The sequence below is a fragment of the Dendropsophus ebraccatus genome, chromosome 13 (assembly GCF_027789765.1).
Source record: "Dendropsophus ebraccatus isolate aDenEbr1 chromosome 13, aDenEbr1.pat, whole genome shotgun sequence".
Classification (NCBI taxonomy): Eukaryota; Metazoa; Chordata; class Amphibia; order Anura; family Hylidae; genus Dendropsophus; species Dendropsophus ebraccatus.
In genome coordinates, this window is record NC_091466.1 from 81,088,397 (window position 1) to 81,107,254 (window position 18,858).

The following is an 18,858-nucleotide window of genomic DNA, read 5'->3' on the forward strand; positions in this document are numbered from 1 at the left end:
TGCCTCTGTGGTTACAGACTACAAACCAGCTCAATGTATTCTTAGCTTCCAATCTCGGGGACAATAAATAGGCGCTGTCAGTGTATGGATGGGACGGCCATTCTCCCCTCCCCCCTTCTTTCTTTTTATGGTAATGGCAGTCACCTCGGCGTTACATGGGACTAAAGGCCCTATTCCACCAACAGATCTGACGACAGATTATCTGCCAAAGATTTGAAGCCAAACCCAGGAGTGGATTTAAAAAGAGGAGAGATCCAGTCTTTCCTTTATGACCTGATCTCTGATTATAGTCTGTTCCTGGGTTTGGCTTCAAATCTTTGGCAGATAATCTGTCGTCAGATCTGTTGGTGGAATAGGGCCTTAAGGTTAGTAACCGGTCATGAAATCCTGGAGCCACAAATGTTGCTGTGGCAGTGACCCATAGCCGTGCCCCTAACTTGTCACAGTCTTATTGTGTTCCCCTATTCTCCCTGCAGCCATAACCTGCCTATAACCTCAGTGTCCAAGTATTCACACCCGCACAGACTGGTGTCCCATAGTTGTAGGCAGCGCATTATTCTAAGACTTAACCCCTGAAATGCTGTACCGGCTCACATCACAAACATGTGAAGGGAATGGATTTGTATTCACAATCCTGAGAAATGGAGGGATCCAATGCTAATCCTGCAACAAGTGGATAATTCCGACAACCCGCGGAGCCAAAAAGGATGATCACACCGAGAACCTCCAGCAATCTGAGGGACTCACTAATTCAGGCAGATTAACCCTGTATGAAGCAATACTACTCCAACACCAACCAAACAGAATCCAGCTCATGTGGCTGATACACCCGTGTAAATCTATATCAAGTATCTCTATAACCACTACACAGATCTGCACCTTCCATGTGTATCTGGATTCGGATTGCACTTCTCTCTTCTTCCTGGTTCAGGATTACTGGCCTTCCTACCTGCATCCACAACGGCCACAAGCAGTGCTGTAATATCTCTTCTATGTATGTTTCAATGATTCCTGCCATGTAGAAAAAACATGCTAACGCAGCACAGACCTGGAAAAGAATCAACTCCAGAGCTGCACTCACTATTCTGCTTTTACGTGTTCTCCCCCAGTCAACTCCAGAGCTGTACTCACTATTCTGCTGTTACGCATTATCCTCCAGAGCTGTACTCACTATTCTGCTGTTACGCATTATCCTCCAGTCAACTCCAGAGATGCACTCACTATTCTGCTGTTACATGTTATCCTCCAGAGCTGTACTCACTATTCTGCTGTTACATGTTATCCCCCAGTCAACTCCAGAGCTGCACTCACTATTCCGCTGTTGTGTTATCCCCCAGTCAACTCCAGAGCTGCACTCACTATTCTGCTGTTACGTGTTATCCCCCAGTCAACTCCAAAGCTGCATTCAGTATTCTGCTGTTATGTGTTATCCGCCAGACACCTCCAGAGCTGTGCTCACTATTCTGCTGTTACATGTTATCCCCCAGTCAACTCCAAAGCTGCATTCACTATTCTGCTGTTATGTGTTATCCCCCAGTCACCTCCAGAGCTGCACTCACTATTCTGCTGTTACGTGTTATCCCCCAGTCACCTCCAGAGCTGTGCTCACTATTCTACAGTTACATCTCGTTATCCTCCAAGCTTCAGTAAATACAACATAATGAAAGTGATTCAGCGATCAGTGAGGAGATGAGGGCCAATAATCAGAGTAATGGCCTCGCCCCGGCCCCCCACAGCTCAGTCTGCGACAGGAAGACCAGTTTCTAGGAAACTTGTAGACTGATTATAATAAAGTGTCGGCTAATTGGAGACCTGGTCTCATGCAGCTCACCAACAATATACCTCACCGTATCAGCTCATTGCCTCAAAGACGGAAAGATAAGTGCAATCCACCAAGGGATGCCACAACTCCAGAAGCCCACCCCATGGGCAGCAGTCATTTAGACACAGGACCACAAAGTTCTGCGGGAGAATTAACCCCAACTAAAGTATCATTATAGTCAACAGAAACCAGAGGGGGCGCAGTGCAGCTCTAGACATCATGACCTCCTTCTGTACTGTTACATACATGACCCAGCAGAAGGTAAAACCACTGACACGTGTACTGTATACTTTGGATTACCTAGCCCATCTGCTCACACATAGTGATATAGAGGGGTCACACAGTGATATAGAGGTCACACAGTGATATAGAGAGGGGTCACACATAGTAATACAGAGAGGGGTCACACAGTGATATAGGTCACTGTGGGGGCACGCAATTGTATACACACACACACACAGCCTGCTGCAGCTATAGCACACACACACGCAGCCTGCTGCAGCAATAGCGCACACACAGCCTGCTGCAGCAATAGCCCACACATAGCTTGCACACACCACACACACACAGCTTTCTGCAGCCATAGCACATACACAAAGCCTGCTGCAGCCATAGCACACACACACACACACACACAGCCTGCTGTAGTCATAGCACACACACAGCCTACTGCAGCCATAGAACACTGAAGAAAAACACACACAATCTTCTCTATATTACACAGGATAGCTTCATATTACACTGCTGCTCATATACAGTCATCCAGCATCCAGGAAGAGACCAGCACAGATCTCCCCCCACACAATGGACTCTTCCAGCTCAGAAACAAACTGCAAAATAGTGACCGACAACTTTTCCATGACCACCCTTATGTAATAGGGCCAGTGTCCTATTACTGATGTATTCCCCGACCACCCTTATGTAATAGGGCCAGTGTCCTGATAGAATGTCGCTCAAGAAAAACTTGTAAAATTTATATTAAAATTCAATTCTACATTTTTTAAAGATTTTTTTAAAGCTGGAGTCGGTACGTTTTTTTTCCGACTCCAACTCAGACTCCAGCCAAAGCTAGCTCCAACTCAGACTCCACAGCCCTGCCCAAAACAGCTGTCGGTGGATGGAAGCCTGGCTTAGGTAATTCCCTCGTCATGTCCCACTACCCGAAAAGTTAGACTTTGACGTAAAAGGGGTCACCCTGGAAATTCCCTATTTATGTCCTAATATTCACAACCAAGTCGGAAAGGGGCTACTTATCTGGCGGTTTTGGATATTACTTCTTGGCAACACGTTTCCTTCTCAGAAGGAATATCTGGCTATTTCTGTGTCCTGAGGCTCCTGGTTTTTGTATATTCAAATTTTTTAGAAAACAATGCATCAATTGAGACAGAGTACTCCATTGATTGGTTTTGCTGATCCCCCTGAGCTCGGTGATTGTTGTAGTTTGTTAAGCTGCTAAAAACGTCAATGCTGGCTATCACACACAAAAATGCTGCTTGCTGTGTATGGGGCCCACAGACTGGTCAAAGGGCCCAGGTGACCTATGTTTCACTCAATTAAAAGTGTCTACACTGGGCATCAAAACCGGAGCATAGAGCAATGGAAAGCAGCACCTGGTCTAATGGATCACATCCTCAATCATGTGGAGCCACTTAACTGGGGAATAGATTGCACCAGGATGCATTATGGGAAGACGACAAACTGGTGGGGGCAATGTGATGAGCATTGTTCTGCTAAAAACCTAAGCATTGTACACACTAAGAGCCCCCTTCGTCATGGCGGCAGGTCTATATCTGACAACTGTACAGAGCCTGGTGTAATGATGGCACTTCCCAAAATACAAATCACCAACATATGATTTGTAAAGACAATGAACGCTGGGAAATCCCTTAAGCATAGTGATCACAGCTCTGGCATATAGTGCAGGTTATCACTTGGGATTAGTTCTGTACATCAACTGTATTGTAATGGTCAAAGCTAAAAGAACAAAGCATGGAACCGTGTAGAGAAGTTATACCAGAATCTGACATAAGTGTATAAGCTATACACGACCAGTAGAGGGAGAACACCTGTGTTCGCCAGACTCCAACAGGTATATGTAGGGCATAGTGTGAACTGACACAGTCCGTTACTGTTTGGTGCTGTATTCCACGGATGTAAACTCCATTTAGTAAACTGGGTTCTTGGTAAACAGTGCATCTTGTGAGTGCATCCTAATGTAACACAGATACAGTATTACTCCTACTGGCACTAATGTCCATTACTGGAGAGATGTCCGCAGCCTCTCTTGTCCTTAGCCTTCGTTTCGGAGTGCTTGACGTCCAGCCTCACACTACAGATTAAGCTTCTTCCTCCAGGAATCTGTCGCCTCCTCCCATTAAATTATAAGCTTCTCCCTTTTCCCCTGTACAACCTCTCCCCCCTCTGGATGTCCACAAGAAAACCTTGACTCTTTTCCCCCGGTATCTTCTTGCAGTGTCTCCATGGCGACAGAAGACCACCTGAGAGGATAAATAATCCTTAAACTTTCCTTTCAAAGCAGTTTCCAGCTGTTCCAAACTTTCCCATTTATCTCTTCAGAGTCTCAATTAGAGTCATTTCTTTTTTTGGCCTGATTTCTTTCTCCTCCCACCAAAGACTCTTTGGGTCCACCTGACGAACGCCGTTCTTGCTTCATTAGTCGCTGACAGATCCGCCGCACAGCAAATTACCTCTAATCATCACCTTCTTCCTGCATCAAACCATCATTCTGTCAAAGTCATCAGCTGCTGCTCCAGCTACCTGCCCTGGCCAAGTGTCAAAGCAAAAAACAGGAGTCCTCATCCTACAGATGTTCCTAGGACACCACTGCTGTGTCTACAGGGTTCCTACCAGCCCTTCCATTTGTAGGTAGATATTAGGTCCCACAACTCATATGGGGAGGTAAAATGCAAGAACAGCTAGTACACATGAGAGAGGGTTGTAATAGAGGACACTGAACTCTTCGGCATCCTCCAAGCCTAGCTCCTCACGCTATTCCAGGGTTTGTGCAGCGTTTCAGCACCTTGAAGAGTTCATCATTCATGGTATAACGTAGTGTAATATAAACATGTATTCATCCTGGTCCTTACTTTCATGTGTATTTGGGGAATTTATCTGAGCTATAATAAGCACATACACTTTTTTTATGCACTGAGAACAATTGGATCCATGGTGCAAATTTATATGGCTTGTAGACTACTGCATTCTGCTCTAAAATAATCATGAAAAAACTCTATGTGAATCTGGCATAAGTAAAGGAATCAGCATTAGAGAACATAGCGGTGCAGCAATGTATTGAGAGCCCAGCATTCCCAGCCGCCACAACCTGAGGAAAGGGGGGCAGCATGTAATGAACATAAAAATTTTTTTTATAAAGAATGAATGGAGACTAAAAGATTACATAACAGAAGTCATAGATGTCCTGGAGCATCCTCTCCCAGGACACTGAAGTGACACATCCATCTGTCTAGATTGAGGATAATGTAAAAGCTATTGTGGTTCATATTGCAGGGTGGAGCAGGATCAGGTTATCAGCCGGCGGACAATCAAATGATAAAATAAAAACAAGTGACAGTACACAGAGCGGTGGCACCTGGCCTCACCATCGCACACACTGGCTATCCTCCGCCTCAAGGGACACTCAGCTCTTTCAGCAGCTGTGGTTTCGGATCAGTAGCAGTTCCATAAAAGAGTTTTGCTTATAGCAGAGTATTGACAGCTGCCCTGGATTTATTGCTCTCATCCAACCTCCTCAGCCATTCATAGCCCCATAGGTGAAATCAGCAATGGCCCCGGCACACAAGCCCCGCACGCTTCACACTGCGCTGAGCAGGCATTTTACAAGGGTTCTGCATTCTCATTAAGACTGAATCACTTCTCCATTCAAGTAAAACCAAACCAGGCGTCAACTCTACCGAGGCTTCTTACATGATATATTAATCCAATCGAAAGATCAGAGAATATCACGGCCATCAGAAGCCGAGAGGCCAAGACTTCCAGGACACATTGCAGCAGCTGGCGGAGTCCGCATACACAGATGTGGGATTTGTCTACAATTATGTTAGCCATGCATTAGGAGAAAAATTACTGGGTCCTGGCCTACACTTACTTGTGCCCAAGAGCCTCCAGCAAGCCCTGTGTGAATTTTGGGCTGAAGTAAGAGGAGACGGCAGTGATCAGAAAGAACACAAAGATTAATCCACGTTAACTTGGTAGGGGTGGGCTCCACTCTGAGGTCAGAGATGATAAATGGAAAATTGTGTTATAAGAACATACAAACCCGAGCGGAGATTTCATGTTATGTGGCTTGTTTTGTTGGAAGCCAGAGCCAGGAAGAAAATTAAATAGAAAGCCCAAGGAATGAAAAGCAATAGAATGTTACAGGCCTGCGGCTTGCAGAGCTTAATGCATTGTAACTGCTGCTGTTACCGGATGTTAAAAAGCTGTGGAGCCGCAGGACGAAACGTAGACTGGAGCAAGATGAGAAGAGAAAGCTGCCCACAGCCCCCATACGCTGGTATTTGGAGATGCCAACTCGGTTTAAGACGACAGCCAGAGATGAGGTCACCTGCCGTGGCAGAAAGATTTCGGGACCCTGTGAATTCAATGCAACCTTTGCGCAGCTTCTGGCAAATCAGCCTGGTCTCCCAGCTACCCCTGCAGGAGCCCATTTGTAATACAGTATTAGCTAAATCCAGCATAAAAACAAATAAGCCCCAGACTAATCCCCTTATCTAATGCCAAACAATGAGCTGTATGGCACAACCACCTCTCCCGTCACTCTTCGGGACATTCATTCCGGCACACGTGGCCCCCACACTCCTCCTCGCCGGGCTTTGTCCACCGTTTAATTACCTTATTGTATTGTCTGTTCAATTAAATGTTTGTTTTGTATAATCGTGTTCCATTATTGACTGATCTATGTAAATGGGCTAAAGAGACATTTACAAAGCGAGCGCCTGGGCTACACAGAACCGCATATATGTGCCGACTGCAAGGGAAAATCACATCCGCACTGATATGTCACAACAATCAGCGCACATACAGATGGAGAAGCAAAGGATTATGTCCCCATTATGAGAGAGAATGGATGACGACGCCTCGTACTGGCAGAGAGTAAAGAATCAGACTTATTGGCAATGCAGAGGGCAACAAACCCCTCGGATCTGCATAATTATTAAAGGCCAGCCGATTCTTGTGATGAGAGGAAGCGACTGCAGTGTTGACCATTTCCACACTTGGGGAAATAAGGATCGGTGAACCATGTGGACAAATACTATGTAATGTGTATTGAGGCCTCTAGATGGGAGATGCCCACACGTAAGGAAGATAGTGGTGTTAAGACATATTTTTCAGCCTTAAGAAGATAGATGTATTGATGGCTTGTTTATGCCGAGGGTGGGGGAAACACCGGTCATCTGGCATCTCTGTCATCAGTATCGTTGGCCAGAGTAGGGGAGCACCACAGCTACTTGAACAACATTGTATTTAAAGTCTTCTCCCTCTGTCGGCTCCTCAGTGTCTTGTTCTGTCTCATTGCTGGCCCTGTTCTTCACCCTTTGTAGAAATCTGTGCTCCCAGGATCCTTAGCTGCATTCAGATGTTTCATGAAATGCTCAGTGGTTGCAGATCCATCTATTCAGGCAAACCATGCCAGTAAAAAAAATAGGTCTTCATAAGTTGGACGTGATCATGGCACGGATTAGCCAATAAACCTCATGGGCGTTACATTTGTGAAAAACACAGATTAAATCAAAGCAAACTGGACACATATATATATATATATATATATATATATATATATATATATACACACATATACATTATATATATATATATATATATATATATATATATATATATATATACATACATACATACATACATACACACACACACACACACACACACACACACACCGCACCGTTATGAAGTCCAGGAAAAACAACACATGTGAATAAGGCCTTAGTCGAGGATCCACTTGTTTGGTCTCCTTTACTGTCCATAACAAACTAAAAACTTTCCAACAAGTAAACTGTCAGTACTTTTGCTGCTGTGCTTCTAAATGTAACAGAATGCCCCACAATGCTAAAGACCACCCAGCGCTAAAATGTTAGAGGCATAGGATGCCATAGATTAAAAGGGGTTATCCAGAATGAGAAAACACACACAGCTAATTTATTTCAAAAACAGCACCACCTTCATCCTCAGGTTGTGTGCAGTATTACAAACTCACTTTAATGGAACAGAGCTGAAAAAGCTACAATCAAGCTAAGGACAAAAGTGTTGCTGTTCTAAGAAGAAAACTGACATGTTTTTCTTAAGGGCCTATTACACCAAGCCGTTACGGCCCATAATCTTGTTGGTATAGTAGATAGTGTTAAAAGGCAACAATCAGCCGAAATGCATGATGTTGTCTGATCATTGTCTTTCAACAGGGCTGTGGAGTCGGTAAGCCGCAGCTCCAACTCAGACTCCTTAATTTTATCAGGTCAGACTCCTGCTCCTTGATAAATGGCCGGTCAGATACCAGGGGAGTTATCTATCACACTGGCTCAGCAGCTTCTCCCTAATGTCCTACATGATCCTGGGGCGACTTCTGAGGGAATATATACTGTATATACAGCAGCTTCTCCTGTGTGTGCAGTGGGTGCAGCCAGTCTCCAGCCTCCATGTCCTGAACAACTCACAACTAGACTAGATGGAGCAGGTGGTCTTTTAGTTTCTAACTGAATATTCATATACACACAGAAACACTGCTAACAATGCCAGATCCCTGTAATATAGAGGTCAGCCATAGTGATATAGAGGGGGTCACACATAGTGATATAGAGGGGTCACTGTGGGTGTGGGGGCATGTCATAGCACATAAACACACAACCTGCTGCAGCCATAGCATACACACACAGCCTTCTGCAGCCATAGCACACACATACACAGCCTGCTGCAGCCATAGTACATTCACACACATACACAGCCTGCTGCAGCCATAGCGCGCGCGCACACACAGCCTGCTGCAGCCATAGCGCACACACACACAGCCTGCTGCAGCCATAGCACATACACACACAGCCTGCTGCAGCCATAGCGCGCGCACACACACACACAGCCTGCTGCAGCCATAGCACACACACACACACAGCCTGCTGCAGCCATAGCACATACACACACACAGCCTGCTGCAGCCATAGCACATACACACACAGCCTGCTGCAGCCATAGCACATACACACACAGCCTGCTGCAGCCATAGCGCGCGCACACACACACACACAGCCTGCTGCAGCCATAGCGCACACACACACACAGCCTGCTGCAGCCATAGCACATACACACAGCCTGCTGCAGCCATAGCGCGCACACACACAGCCTGCTGCAGCCATAGCGCGCGCACACACACAGCCTGCTGCAGCCATAGCACACACACACACAGCCTGCTGCAGCCATAGCACACACACACACACAGCCTGCTGCAGCCATAGCACACACACACACACAGCCTGCTGCAGCCATAGCACACACACACACAGCCTGCTGCAGCCATAGAACACTGAATAAACACACCAAAATGAGGACAGAGGTTACTGCTACACTACTTATGTATTCTCCTCTATATTACACAAGATATCTCCATATTATACTGCTGCTCATATACAGTCATCCAGCATCCAGAAAGAGAACAGCACAGACCTCCCCCCACACAATGGACTCTTCCAGCTCAGAAACAAACTGCCAAATAGTGACCGACAACCTCTCCCCGACCACCCTTATGTAATAGGGCCAGTGTCCTATTACTTATATATTCCCCGACCACCCTTATCTAATAGGGCCAGTGTCCTATTAGAATGTTGCTAATAATATATAGTGATGAGCAAAATTCATATCAAAACTCAATTCTAAATTGTTCTAAGATTTTTTTAAAGCTGGAATTGGAGTCGGTACATTTTTTCCGACTCCAGCCAAAACTAGCTCTGACTCCACAGCCCTGTTTCAACATGCTGAAAATTTTTTAATTCACGATAAACAGTCTGCTTGCCATCGCCCTGTGTATTAGGAGCCCCTCCGAGACCTCCCCGCCTTCCCACTCTTACCCACTCACAGTCAGAGCATGTAATAGTGGCAGCAGCTAGGAGCGAGCGAGCACTGACAGGTGGGTGCTGGCTTGCCCCTCCTGATTGGCCCACACACTAGGGGCTTAAGCCTGGACAACATCTTTAAATGCTAGATTAGAAGGGATACCCGCCCAGATGACAGTTCAGATCTCAAATGGACGAGCAGTAAGTACAAAATGAAGACGAAGATGAGTACGTGCTGCACAGTGGTCTGAGTTCTGTGCATTTAAGCTGGAGGAACGCAGTAGGCCGATCCCCTCCACAACATGCTGAAGTCACTTTAATTTACATTCTGGTTGGTGATTAACTCATTGACACGAGACGCTAGGAATAGCGGGACATTGTGTCTAAGAAGAGAACCACAGCCGCCTTGGTGTTAGGAGGGAACATCATTCACATGATCCCTGGAGAAGGCAGACATGGAGCTGAAGCCTGTTCTGAGTCATCCACAGGCCAGATTTACAGCTTCAATATTGTTTAACCCGAGAATCCTCCAGTGGTAGAGAATAAAGTCATTGGAAGTGGCCTTAAAACAATCCTCATAAAGATGAAATACACTGGATCTGAAAGGAGAGGAACTGCCGCCAACTACCACACCTCCATGACTTCACTGACCTGTCTATACTGGCCTCCCTGGTGATCCTCATTGGCCATGTATAGTTCTGCTACCTAGAAGTACTCTCCATCTACTGCACGCAGAGGATATGCATGGCTTGATTTGTGGTACTTGGCCCCATCAATGGGAGACTTAGCAAAGACACCATGTGAGGCACTGGGCAGAAACCATGGCAGTTCATGCAGCTAGTATAAGGCGGCACTGACAGGCAGTACAGGTTATGATGTCACCACTGATGGAAGAGAGAGTCGGCACATTTTATACTCAGGATCACACCACTCACCCCAACCGCATTAATGATGGAGACTAGACTGTGCCGTCCGGGCCCCGCAGTCACACACGAGAGGCATAATATTCTCTGGGTCACAGTCAGACCTGGATGTGTTCTGTGTCACACGCCCTAGTCACTTCTGTCCATTGCCTGTGACATCCATTAACCCTTCGTGCAGACATAAACACATCCTGACAACAGGCAGCCATTATAGAGCCGCACAGAAAATGTTCAATTATGCAGAAAATCTCCTCACACTCGGATAATGAACACACAGCAATGATCTTGTCACTTTATCAAAGAGGATAAATAGCAGTCTGGAGAAGAAGAGGAGGCGGCTGACAGCGGGGGGCGCCACTGTCCACATCACCTTAACCCCTCGCATGCCCAAGTGTGGACAATGTATACAGAGCAAGTAAACGATCCTGTGACAGGCCTCAACAAAGATGAGCGTGCCCATAAGAGCAGAAAGAGAGTGCTGTACAAATGAGGCGGCGGGGAACGAGCCCCGTACAGATGAGGCGGCGGGGAACGAGCCCCGTACAGATGAGGCGGCGGGGAACGAGCCCCGTACAGATGAGGCGGCGGGGAACGAGCCCCGTACAGATGAGGCGGCGGGGAACGAGCCCCGTACAGATGAGGCGGCGGGGAACGAGCCCCGTACAGATGAGGCGGCGGGGAACGAGCCCCGTACAGATGAGGCGGCGGGGAACGAGCCCCGTACAGATGAGGCGGCGGGGAACGAGCCCCGTACAGATGAGGCGGCGGGGAACGAGCCCCGTACAGATGAGGCGGCACAGAGGGAGCCCCGTACAGATGAGGCGGCACAGAGGGAGCCCCGTACAGATGAGGCGGCACAGAGGGAGCCCCGTACAGATGAGGCGGCACAGAGGGAGCCCCGTACAGATGAGGCGGCACAGAGGGAGCCCCGTACAGATGAGGCGGCACAGAGGGAGCCCCGTACAGATGAGGCGGCACAGAGGGAGCCCCGTACAGATGAGGCGGCACAGAGGGAGCCCCGTACAGATGAGGCGGCACAGAGGGAGCCCCGTACAGATGAGGCGGCACAGAGGGAGCCCCGTACAGATGAGGCGGCACAGAGGGAGCCCCGTACAGATGAGGCGGCACAGAGGGAGCCCCGTACAGATGAGGCGGCACAGAGGGAGCCCCGTACTGATGAGACGGCACAGAGGGAGCCCCGTACTGATGAGACGGCACAGAGGGAGTGCTGTACAGAAAGTGATAGAGCCATGTGGAGGGAGCATACTACATCTGGAGATTGCTAGATATCTACTATAGAGTGCACAAGATTGAGGACCACATGGGGAGGGGGGAGGAAGCAGACCACCATTACAGTATGTTCACACTACGGAATAGGCAAGGAATTTCAAGTGAGTTCCGGTTGAAGTTCCGTTTGTTCCATTAATTCAATGGGATTTCTCAAGCGCATCTGAAATCTGCCCAATAAACTGACATGTCACTTCTTTGGGCAGATTGCACATGGGCTTGAGAAATCCCATTGAATTAATGGGACAGACGGAACTTAAAGCGGAATCCACTTGAAATTCCTTGCCTATTCCGTTGTGTGAACATACCCTAAGTCTCCTGGAGCAGGCTCACTGTGTCAGGAGCCACAACTCTGCTCACTTATACGTATAGACTATGAAGATGGAGAGTTAAAGGGGTTGTCCAGCAAAAATCTTCTTCTTTCAAATCAACTGGTGCCAGTAAGTTATATAGATTTGTAATTTACTTCTATTAAAGCATCTCCAGTCTTCCCATACTTATCAGCTGCTGTATATCCTGCAGGAAATGTTTTATTTTCAGCCTGTCACAGTGCTCTCCACTGACATTTCTATCCGAGAAAGGAACTGTCCAGAGCAGAAGTTTTCTATGGGGATTCATAGAAAACTGAGACAAGAGTTCCTGTCTCGGCCAGAGATGTCAGCAGAGAGCATTGTGTCAGACTGAAAATAAAACAACATTTCCTGCAGGACATACAGGAGCTAAGTAGTATAGGAAGAATTTTTAATGGAAGTAAATTACAAAATCTATATAACTTTTTGATACCAGTTGATTTGAAAGAAAAAAATTTCGCTGGACAACCTCTTTAAGGAGGAAGACTGCCCCCGGGATATTTCCAGCAGACAGAGCAGGGAATCTGGCGCAGTGTGTCAATACTAAAAGATGTCTTTTTGGAGTTTCTCACTTCTGATGGATTTGGCCCCAGTATAGAGATATTTAGGCTTCGGAGGGAAGGAACCTCATTGCTATTATAGAAGAACTGAACTAATGGCCACCAGGAGGCTCCTAGGTCACATAACTGAAGGGTGGTGGAAATGGCAGCTCTCACTGACTTTAAGGCTGCGAGTACATGGCGTTTACCTGTTGCGAGACTCCTTCACTCAAACAACCAACAAGCTGCCATGACCATTAGTCATGTCGAGAAAAGACAACAACCGAAAATGGTAAGATGTTTCCAGGAGAGTTCTTCACTGTGCGTCCTACACCAGCACCCTCTCCACCTGCTACACCCCCACCTACTGTGCCCCCAACACCAGCTACACCCCCACCTACTGTGCCCCCAACACCAGCTACACCCCCACCTACTGTGCCCCCCACACCTGTAACACACTCTTTCTCACAACAGTGCACCCCACACCTGCTACACACCCACCTACTGCACACTCCCATCTACTGTGCATCCCACACCTTTTACACATACCCTACCTACTGGGTACCTTTATGTATTGTGCCTCCCAACTGCTTAACTCCCCCACCAGCTACACCCCCCCAACACTGTACAGCCCTGACTACTGTGCACCCGCTACACCATATTCTTTCTCGTGTCCATCCCCTTGCATAGCCCATAACTCTCCCCAGTCACCAGTCCACCCTCAGCTTCACTCTTTGGTCGCCAGTCCACCCTCAGCATCACTCCCCCGTCACCTGTCCGTCCCTCTCACCCCCCCCCCCTCGCCTGTCCGTCCCTCTCGCCCCCCCTCGCCTGTCCGTCCCTCTCGCCCCCCCCCCCCTCCGTCCCTCTCGCCCCCCCCCCCCTCCGTCCCTCTCGCCCCCCCCCTCTCCACCCCCCCCTTCGCCTGTCCGTCCCTCTCCACCCCACCCCCCTCGCCTGTCCGTCCCTCTCCACCCCCCCCCTCGCCTGTCCGTCCCTCTCCACCCCCCCCCCTCGCCTGTCCGTCCCTCTCCACCCCCCCCCCTCGCCTGTCCGTCCCTCTCCACCCCCCCCCCTCGCCTGTCCGTCCCTCTCCACCCCCCCCCCCTCGCCTGTCCGTCCCTCTCCACCCCCCCCCCCCTCGCCTGTCCGTCCCTCTCCACCCCTCGCCTGTCCGTCCCTCTCCACCCCCCCCCCCTCGCCTGTCGTCCCTCTCCACCCCCCCCTGTCCGTCCCTCTCCACCGCCCCCCCCCCCCCCCTCCGTTTCTCTCCCCGGTCACCTGTCCGTCCCTTTCCACCCCGCCCCCCCTCCCTCCCTCTTGTCCGTCCCTCTCCCCGGTCACCTGTCCGTCCCTCTCCACCCCCCCCCCCCTCCGGTCACCGGTCCATCATCCTCCTCCGGTCACCTGTCCATCCCTCTCCCCCGGTCACCTGTCCGTCCCTCTCCACCCCCCCCACCTCCGGTCACCTGCCCATCATCCTCCCCCGGTCACCTGTCCATCCCTCTCCCCCAGCATGCCGCACGCACCGTGTCCCCCCGGCAGGGCGCTCGGGCTCTGGTATATGGACACGGGCTTTGGGTGATGGTGTGCTCTCCCCTCGTCACCTGTCCATGCTCCCCGGTCACCTGTCCGTCCGTCCCTCTCTCTCCTCCTCCCCGGTCACCTGTCCGTCCCTCTCTCTCCTCCTCCCCGGTCACCTGTCCGTCCCTCTCTCTCCTCCTCCCCGGTCACCTGTCCGTCCCTCTCTCTCCTCCTCCCCGGTCACCTGTCGGTCCCTCTCTCTCCTCCTCCCCGGTCACCTGTCGGTCCCTCTCTCTCCTCCCCGGTCACCTGTCGGTCCCTCTCTCTCCTCCCCGGTCACCTGTCGGTCCCTCTCTCTCCTCCCCCGGTCACCTGTCGGTCCGTCCCTCTCTCTCTCCTCCCCGGTCACCTGTCGGTCCCTCTCTCTCCTCCCCGGTCACCTGTCGGTCCCTCTCTCTCCTCCCCGGTCACCTGTCGGTCCCTCTCTCTCCTCCCCGGTCACCTGTCGGTCCCTCTCTCTCCTCCCCGGTCACCTGTCGGTCCCTCTCTCTCCTCCCCGGTCACCTGTCGGTCCCTCTCTCTCCTCCCCGGTCACCTGTCGGTCCCTCTCTCTCCTCCCCGGTCACCTGTCCGTCCCTCTCTCTCCTCCCCGGTCACCTGTCCGTCCCTCTCTCTCCTCCCCGGTCACCTGTCCGTCCCTCTCTCTCCTCCCCGGTCACCTGTCCGTCCCTCTCTCTCCTCCCCGGTCACCTGTCCGTCCCTCTCTCTCCTCCTCCCCGGTCACCTGTCCGTCCCTCTCTCTCCTCCCCGGTCACCTGTCGGTCCCTCTCTCCTCCCCGGTCACCTGTCGGTCCCTCTCTCCTCCCCGGTCACCTGTCCGTCTCTCTCCTCCCCGGTCACCTGTCGGTCCCTCTCTCTCCTCCCCGGTCACCTGTCCGTCCCTCTCTCTCCTCCCCGGTCACCGTCCCTCTCTCCCAGCATGCCGCACGCACCGTGTCCTCCCCGCAGGGCGCTCGGGCTCCGGTATATAGACACGGGCTCCGGGTGATGGTGCGCTCTCCCTCCGTAGAAGTTCCGTCCAGAGTTGCTCAGCACACAGCTCCACAGTAGCGACCAGAGCCAGGGCGCAGCCAGCGCACAGCCCGGGCGCATCGTCTCAGCGCAGCGCACGGTGTCCGGGGCTCATGGTCCCAGCTCCCGGCATCCGCTCCCCGTCCCGCCCGCACTCGGCTCCATGCCGCCCGGTGCCTCCCGCTCCCGCCAGGTGCCCGTACGGACTGCGCCGCTCAGGTGCGCTAAGGAACTCAGACTGCCCGCTGGGCGTGGTATGCAAATGTCAGCGCACCTCCCAGCCAATCAGCGGCGAGACCACGCCTCGCCATTAACTCGCTGCTGCCCGCTTAGCTGCGCGTGGACATAGAGGATCGCGCTGGAAAGTGAGAACAGAGAAGTAACGAGAGATAACGGGGACACAGAGGAGACGGGGGACAGAGATAACGGGGGGACAGAGATAACGGGGACACAGAGGAGACCGGGGGACAGAGATAACGGGGGGACACAGAGGAGACCGGGGGACAGAGATAACGGGGGGACAGAGATAACGGGGACACAGAGGAGACGGGGGACAGAGATAACGGGGAAACATAGGAGACCGGGGGACAGAGATAACGGGGACACAGAGGAGACCGGGGGACAGAGATAACGGGGACACAGAGGAGACCGGGGTACAGAGATAACGGGGACACAGAGGAGACCGGGGTACAGAGATAACGGGGGGACAGAGGAGACCGGGGGACAGAGATAACGGGGGGACAGAGATAACGGGGGGACAGAGATAACGGGGGGACAGAGATAACGGGGGGACAGAGGAGACCGGGGGACAGAGGAGACCGGGGTACAGAGATAACGGGGGGACAGAGGAGACCGGGGGACAGAGATAACGGGGGGACAGAGATAACGGGGGGACAGAGATAACGGGGGGACAGAGGAGACCGGGGGACAGAGGAGACCGGGGTACAGAGATAACGGGGGACAGAGGAGACCGGGGGACAGAGATAACGGGGGGACAGAGGAGACCGGGGGACAGAGGAGACCGGGGGACAGAGATAACGGGGGACAGAGATAACGGGGGGACAGAGGAGACCGGGGGACAGAGGAGACCGGGGGACAGAGATAACGGGGGACAGAGATAACGGGGGGACAGAGGAGACCGGGGGACAGAGGAGACCGGGGGACAGAGATAACGGGGACACAGAGGAGACCGGGGGACAGAGATAACGGGGGGACAGAGGAGACCGGGGGACAGAGGAGACCGGGGGACAGAGATAACGGGGGACAGAGATAACGGGGGGACAGAGGAGACCGGGGGACAGAGATAACGGGGAAACATAGGAGACCGGGGGACAGAGATAACGGGGGGACAGAGATAACGGGGGACAGAGATAACGGGGACACAGAGGAGACGGGGAGACAGAGATAACGGGGGACAGAGGAGACCGGGGTACAGAGATAACGGGGGACAGAGATAACGGGGGGACAGAGATAACGGGGGGACAGAGGAGACCGGGGGACAGAGATAACGGGGGGACAGAGATAACGGGGGGACAGAGATAACGGGGGGACAGAGGAGACCGGGGGACAGAGATAACGGGGGACAGAGATAACGGGGGACAGAGATAACGGGGGGACAGAGGAGACCGGGGGACAGAGATAACGGGGGGACAGAGGAGACCGGGGGACAGAGATAACGGGGGGACAGAGATAACGGGGGGACAGAGATAACGGGGAAACAGAGGAGACCGGGGGACAGAGATAACGGGGGAACAGAGGAGACCGGGGGACAGAGATAACGGGGGGACAGAGGAGACGGGGGGACAGAGGAGACCGGGGGACAGAGATAACGGGGGGACAGAGATAACGGGGGACAGAGATAACGGGGACACAGATAACGGGGAAACATAGGAGACCGGGGTACAGAGATAACGGGGGGACAGGGATAACGGGGGGACAGAGGAGACCGGGGGACAGAGATAACGGGGGGACACAGATAACGGGGACACAGATAACGGGGAAACATAGGAGACCGGGTTACAGAGATAACGGGGGGACAGGGATAACGGGGACACAGAGGAGACCGGGGTACAGAGATAACGGGGGGACAGAGATAACGGGGGGACAGAGGAGACCGGGGGACAGAGATAACGGGGACACAGAGGAGACCGGGGTACAGAGATAACGGGGGGACAGAGATAACGGGGGGACAGAGATAACCGGGGGACAGAGGAGACCGGGGGACAGAGATAACGGGGGGACAGAGATAACGGGGGGACAGAGAAGACCGGGGGACAGAGATAACGGGGGGACAGAGATAACGGGGACACAGAGGAGACCGGGGGACAGAGATAACGGGGACACAGGAGACCGGGGACAGAGATAATGGGGGACACAGAGGAGATTGGGGGACAGATAACGGGGACACAGAGGAGACCGGGGGACAGAGATAACGGGGAAACAGAGGAGATCGGGGACAGAGATAATGGGAAAACAGGGGAGACCGGGGGACAGAGATAACGGGGACACAGAGGAGACCGGGGACAGAGATAATGGGGGACACAGGAGACCGGGGACAGAGATAATGGGGGACACAGAGGAGATTGGGGGACAGATAACGGGGACACAGAGGAGACCGGGGGACAGAGATAACGGGGACATAGAGGAGACCGGGGGACAGAGATAACGGGGACACAGAGGAGACCGGGGGACAGAGATAACGGGGACACAGAGGAGACCGGGGACAGAGATAACGGGGACATAGAGGAGACCGGGGGACAGAGATAACGGGGACACAGAGGAGACCGGGGACAGAGATAATGGGGGACACAGGAGACCGGGGACAGAGATAATGGGGGACACAGAGGAGATTGGGGGACAGATAACGGGGACACAGAGGAGACCGGGGGACAGAGATAACGGGGACACTAGCCGCCTGTACCACCTGTCTTTTCCTCCATAGAAGTGCAGTGCTGCGCGCCTGGTGGAGTCAGCGGGTCGGTGTCCAGCACTTTGCACGCTCCACAAACATCAGTGTTAATCATCTCCAGTAAATTCCAGTCCTGACCGTTCATAACAAGCCATCGAGCCGCTCGTAAAACAAGATGGCCCCATAAATAAAGATGGCCCCACAACCTCATCTTTTCATTAGGAAAAAAAAAAGGCTAAAATACGTGTCCCTGTCTCGGCTGGCACATCTACAATTTTATTCCTGGAGACAGAGTGCCAGCTCCCCCGCCCCTGAAAATAAAGTGCCATTCCTTTCCATCA

General features: G+C 51.7%; 1 protein-coding gene across 9 annotated transcripts in view; it reads right to left on the reverse strand.

Moving 5' to 3' along the window:
- The window catches only part of NRXN3 (neurexin 3), a 427,584-nt gene that overhangs the window by 113,207 nt on the left and 295,519 nt on the right, over positions 1-18,858 (reverse strand). For 2 of the 9 annotated variants that reach the window (XM_069951293.1, XM_069951292.1), the window contains exon 1: positions 15,531-15,802. The exons of the other annotated variants lie outside the window; for them this stretch is intronic. In XM_069951293.1, the coding sequence (XP_069807394.1) occupies positions 15,531-15,690 (160 nt within the window). In that variant the 5' untranslated portion in view covers positions 15,691-15,802. Of the gene's footprint in view, positions 1-15,530; positions 15,803-18,858 lie in introns of those variants that run through there. 9 annotated transcript variants of the gene reach the window in all.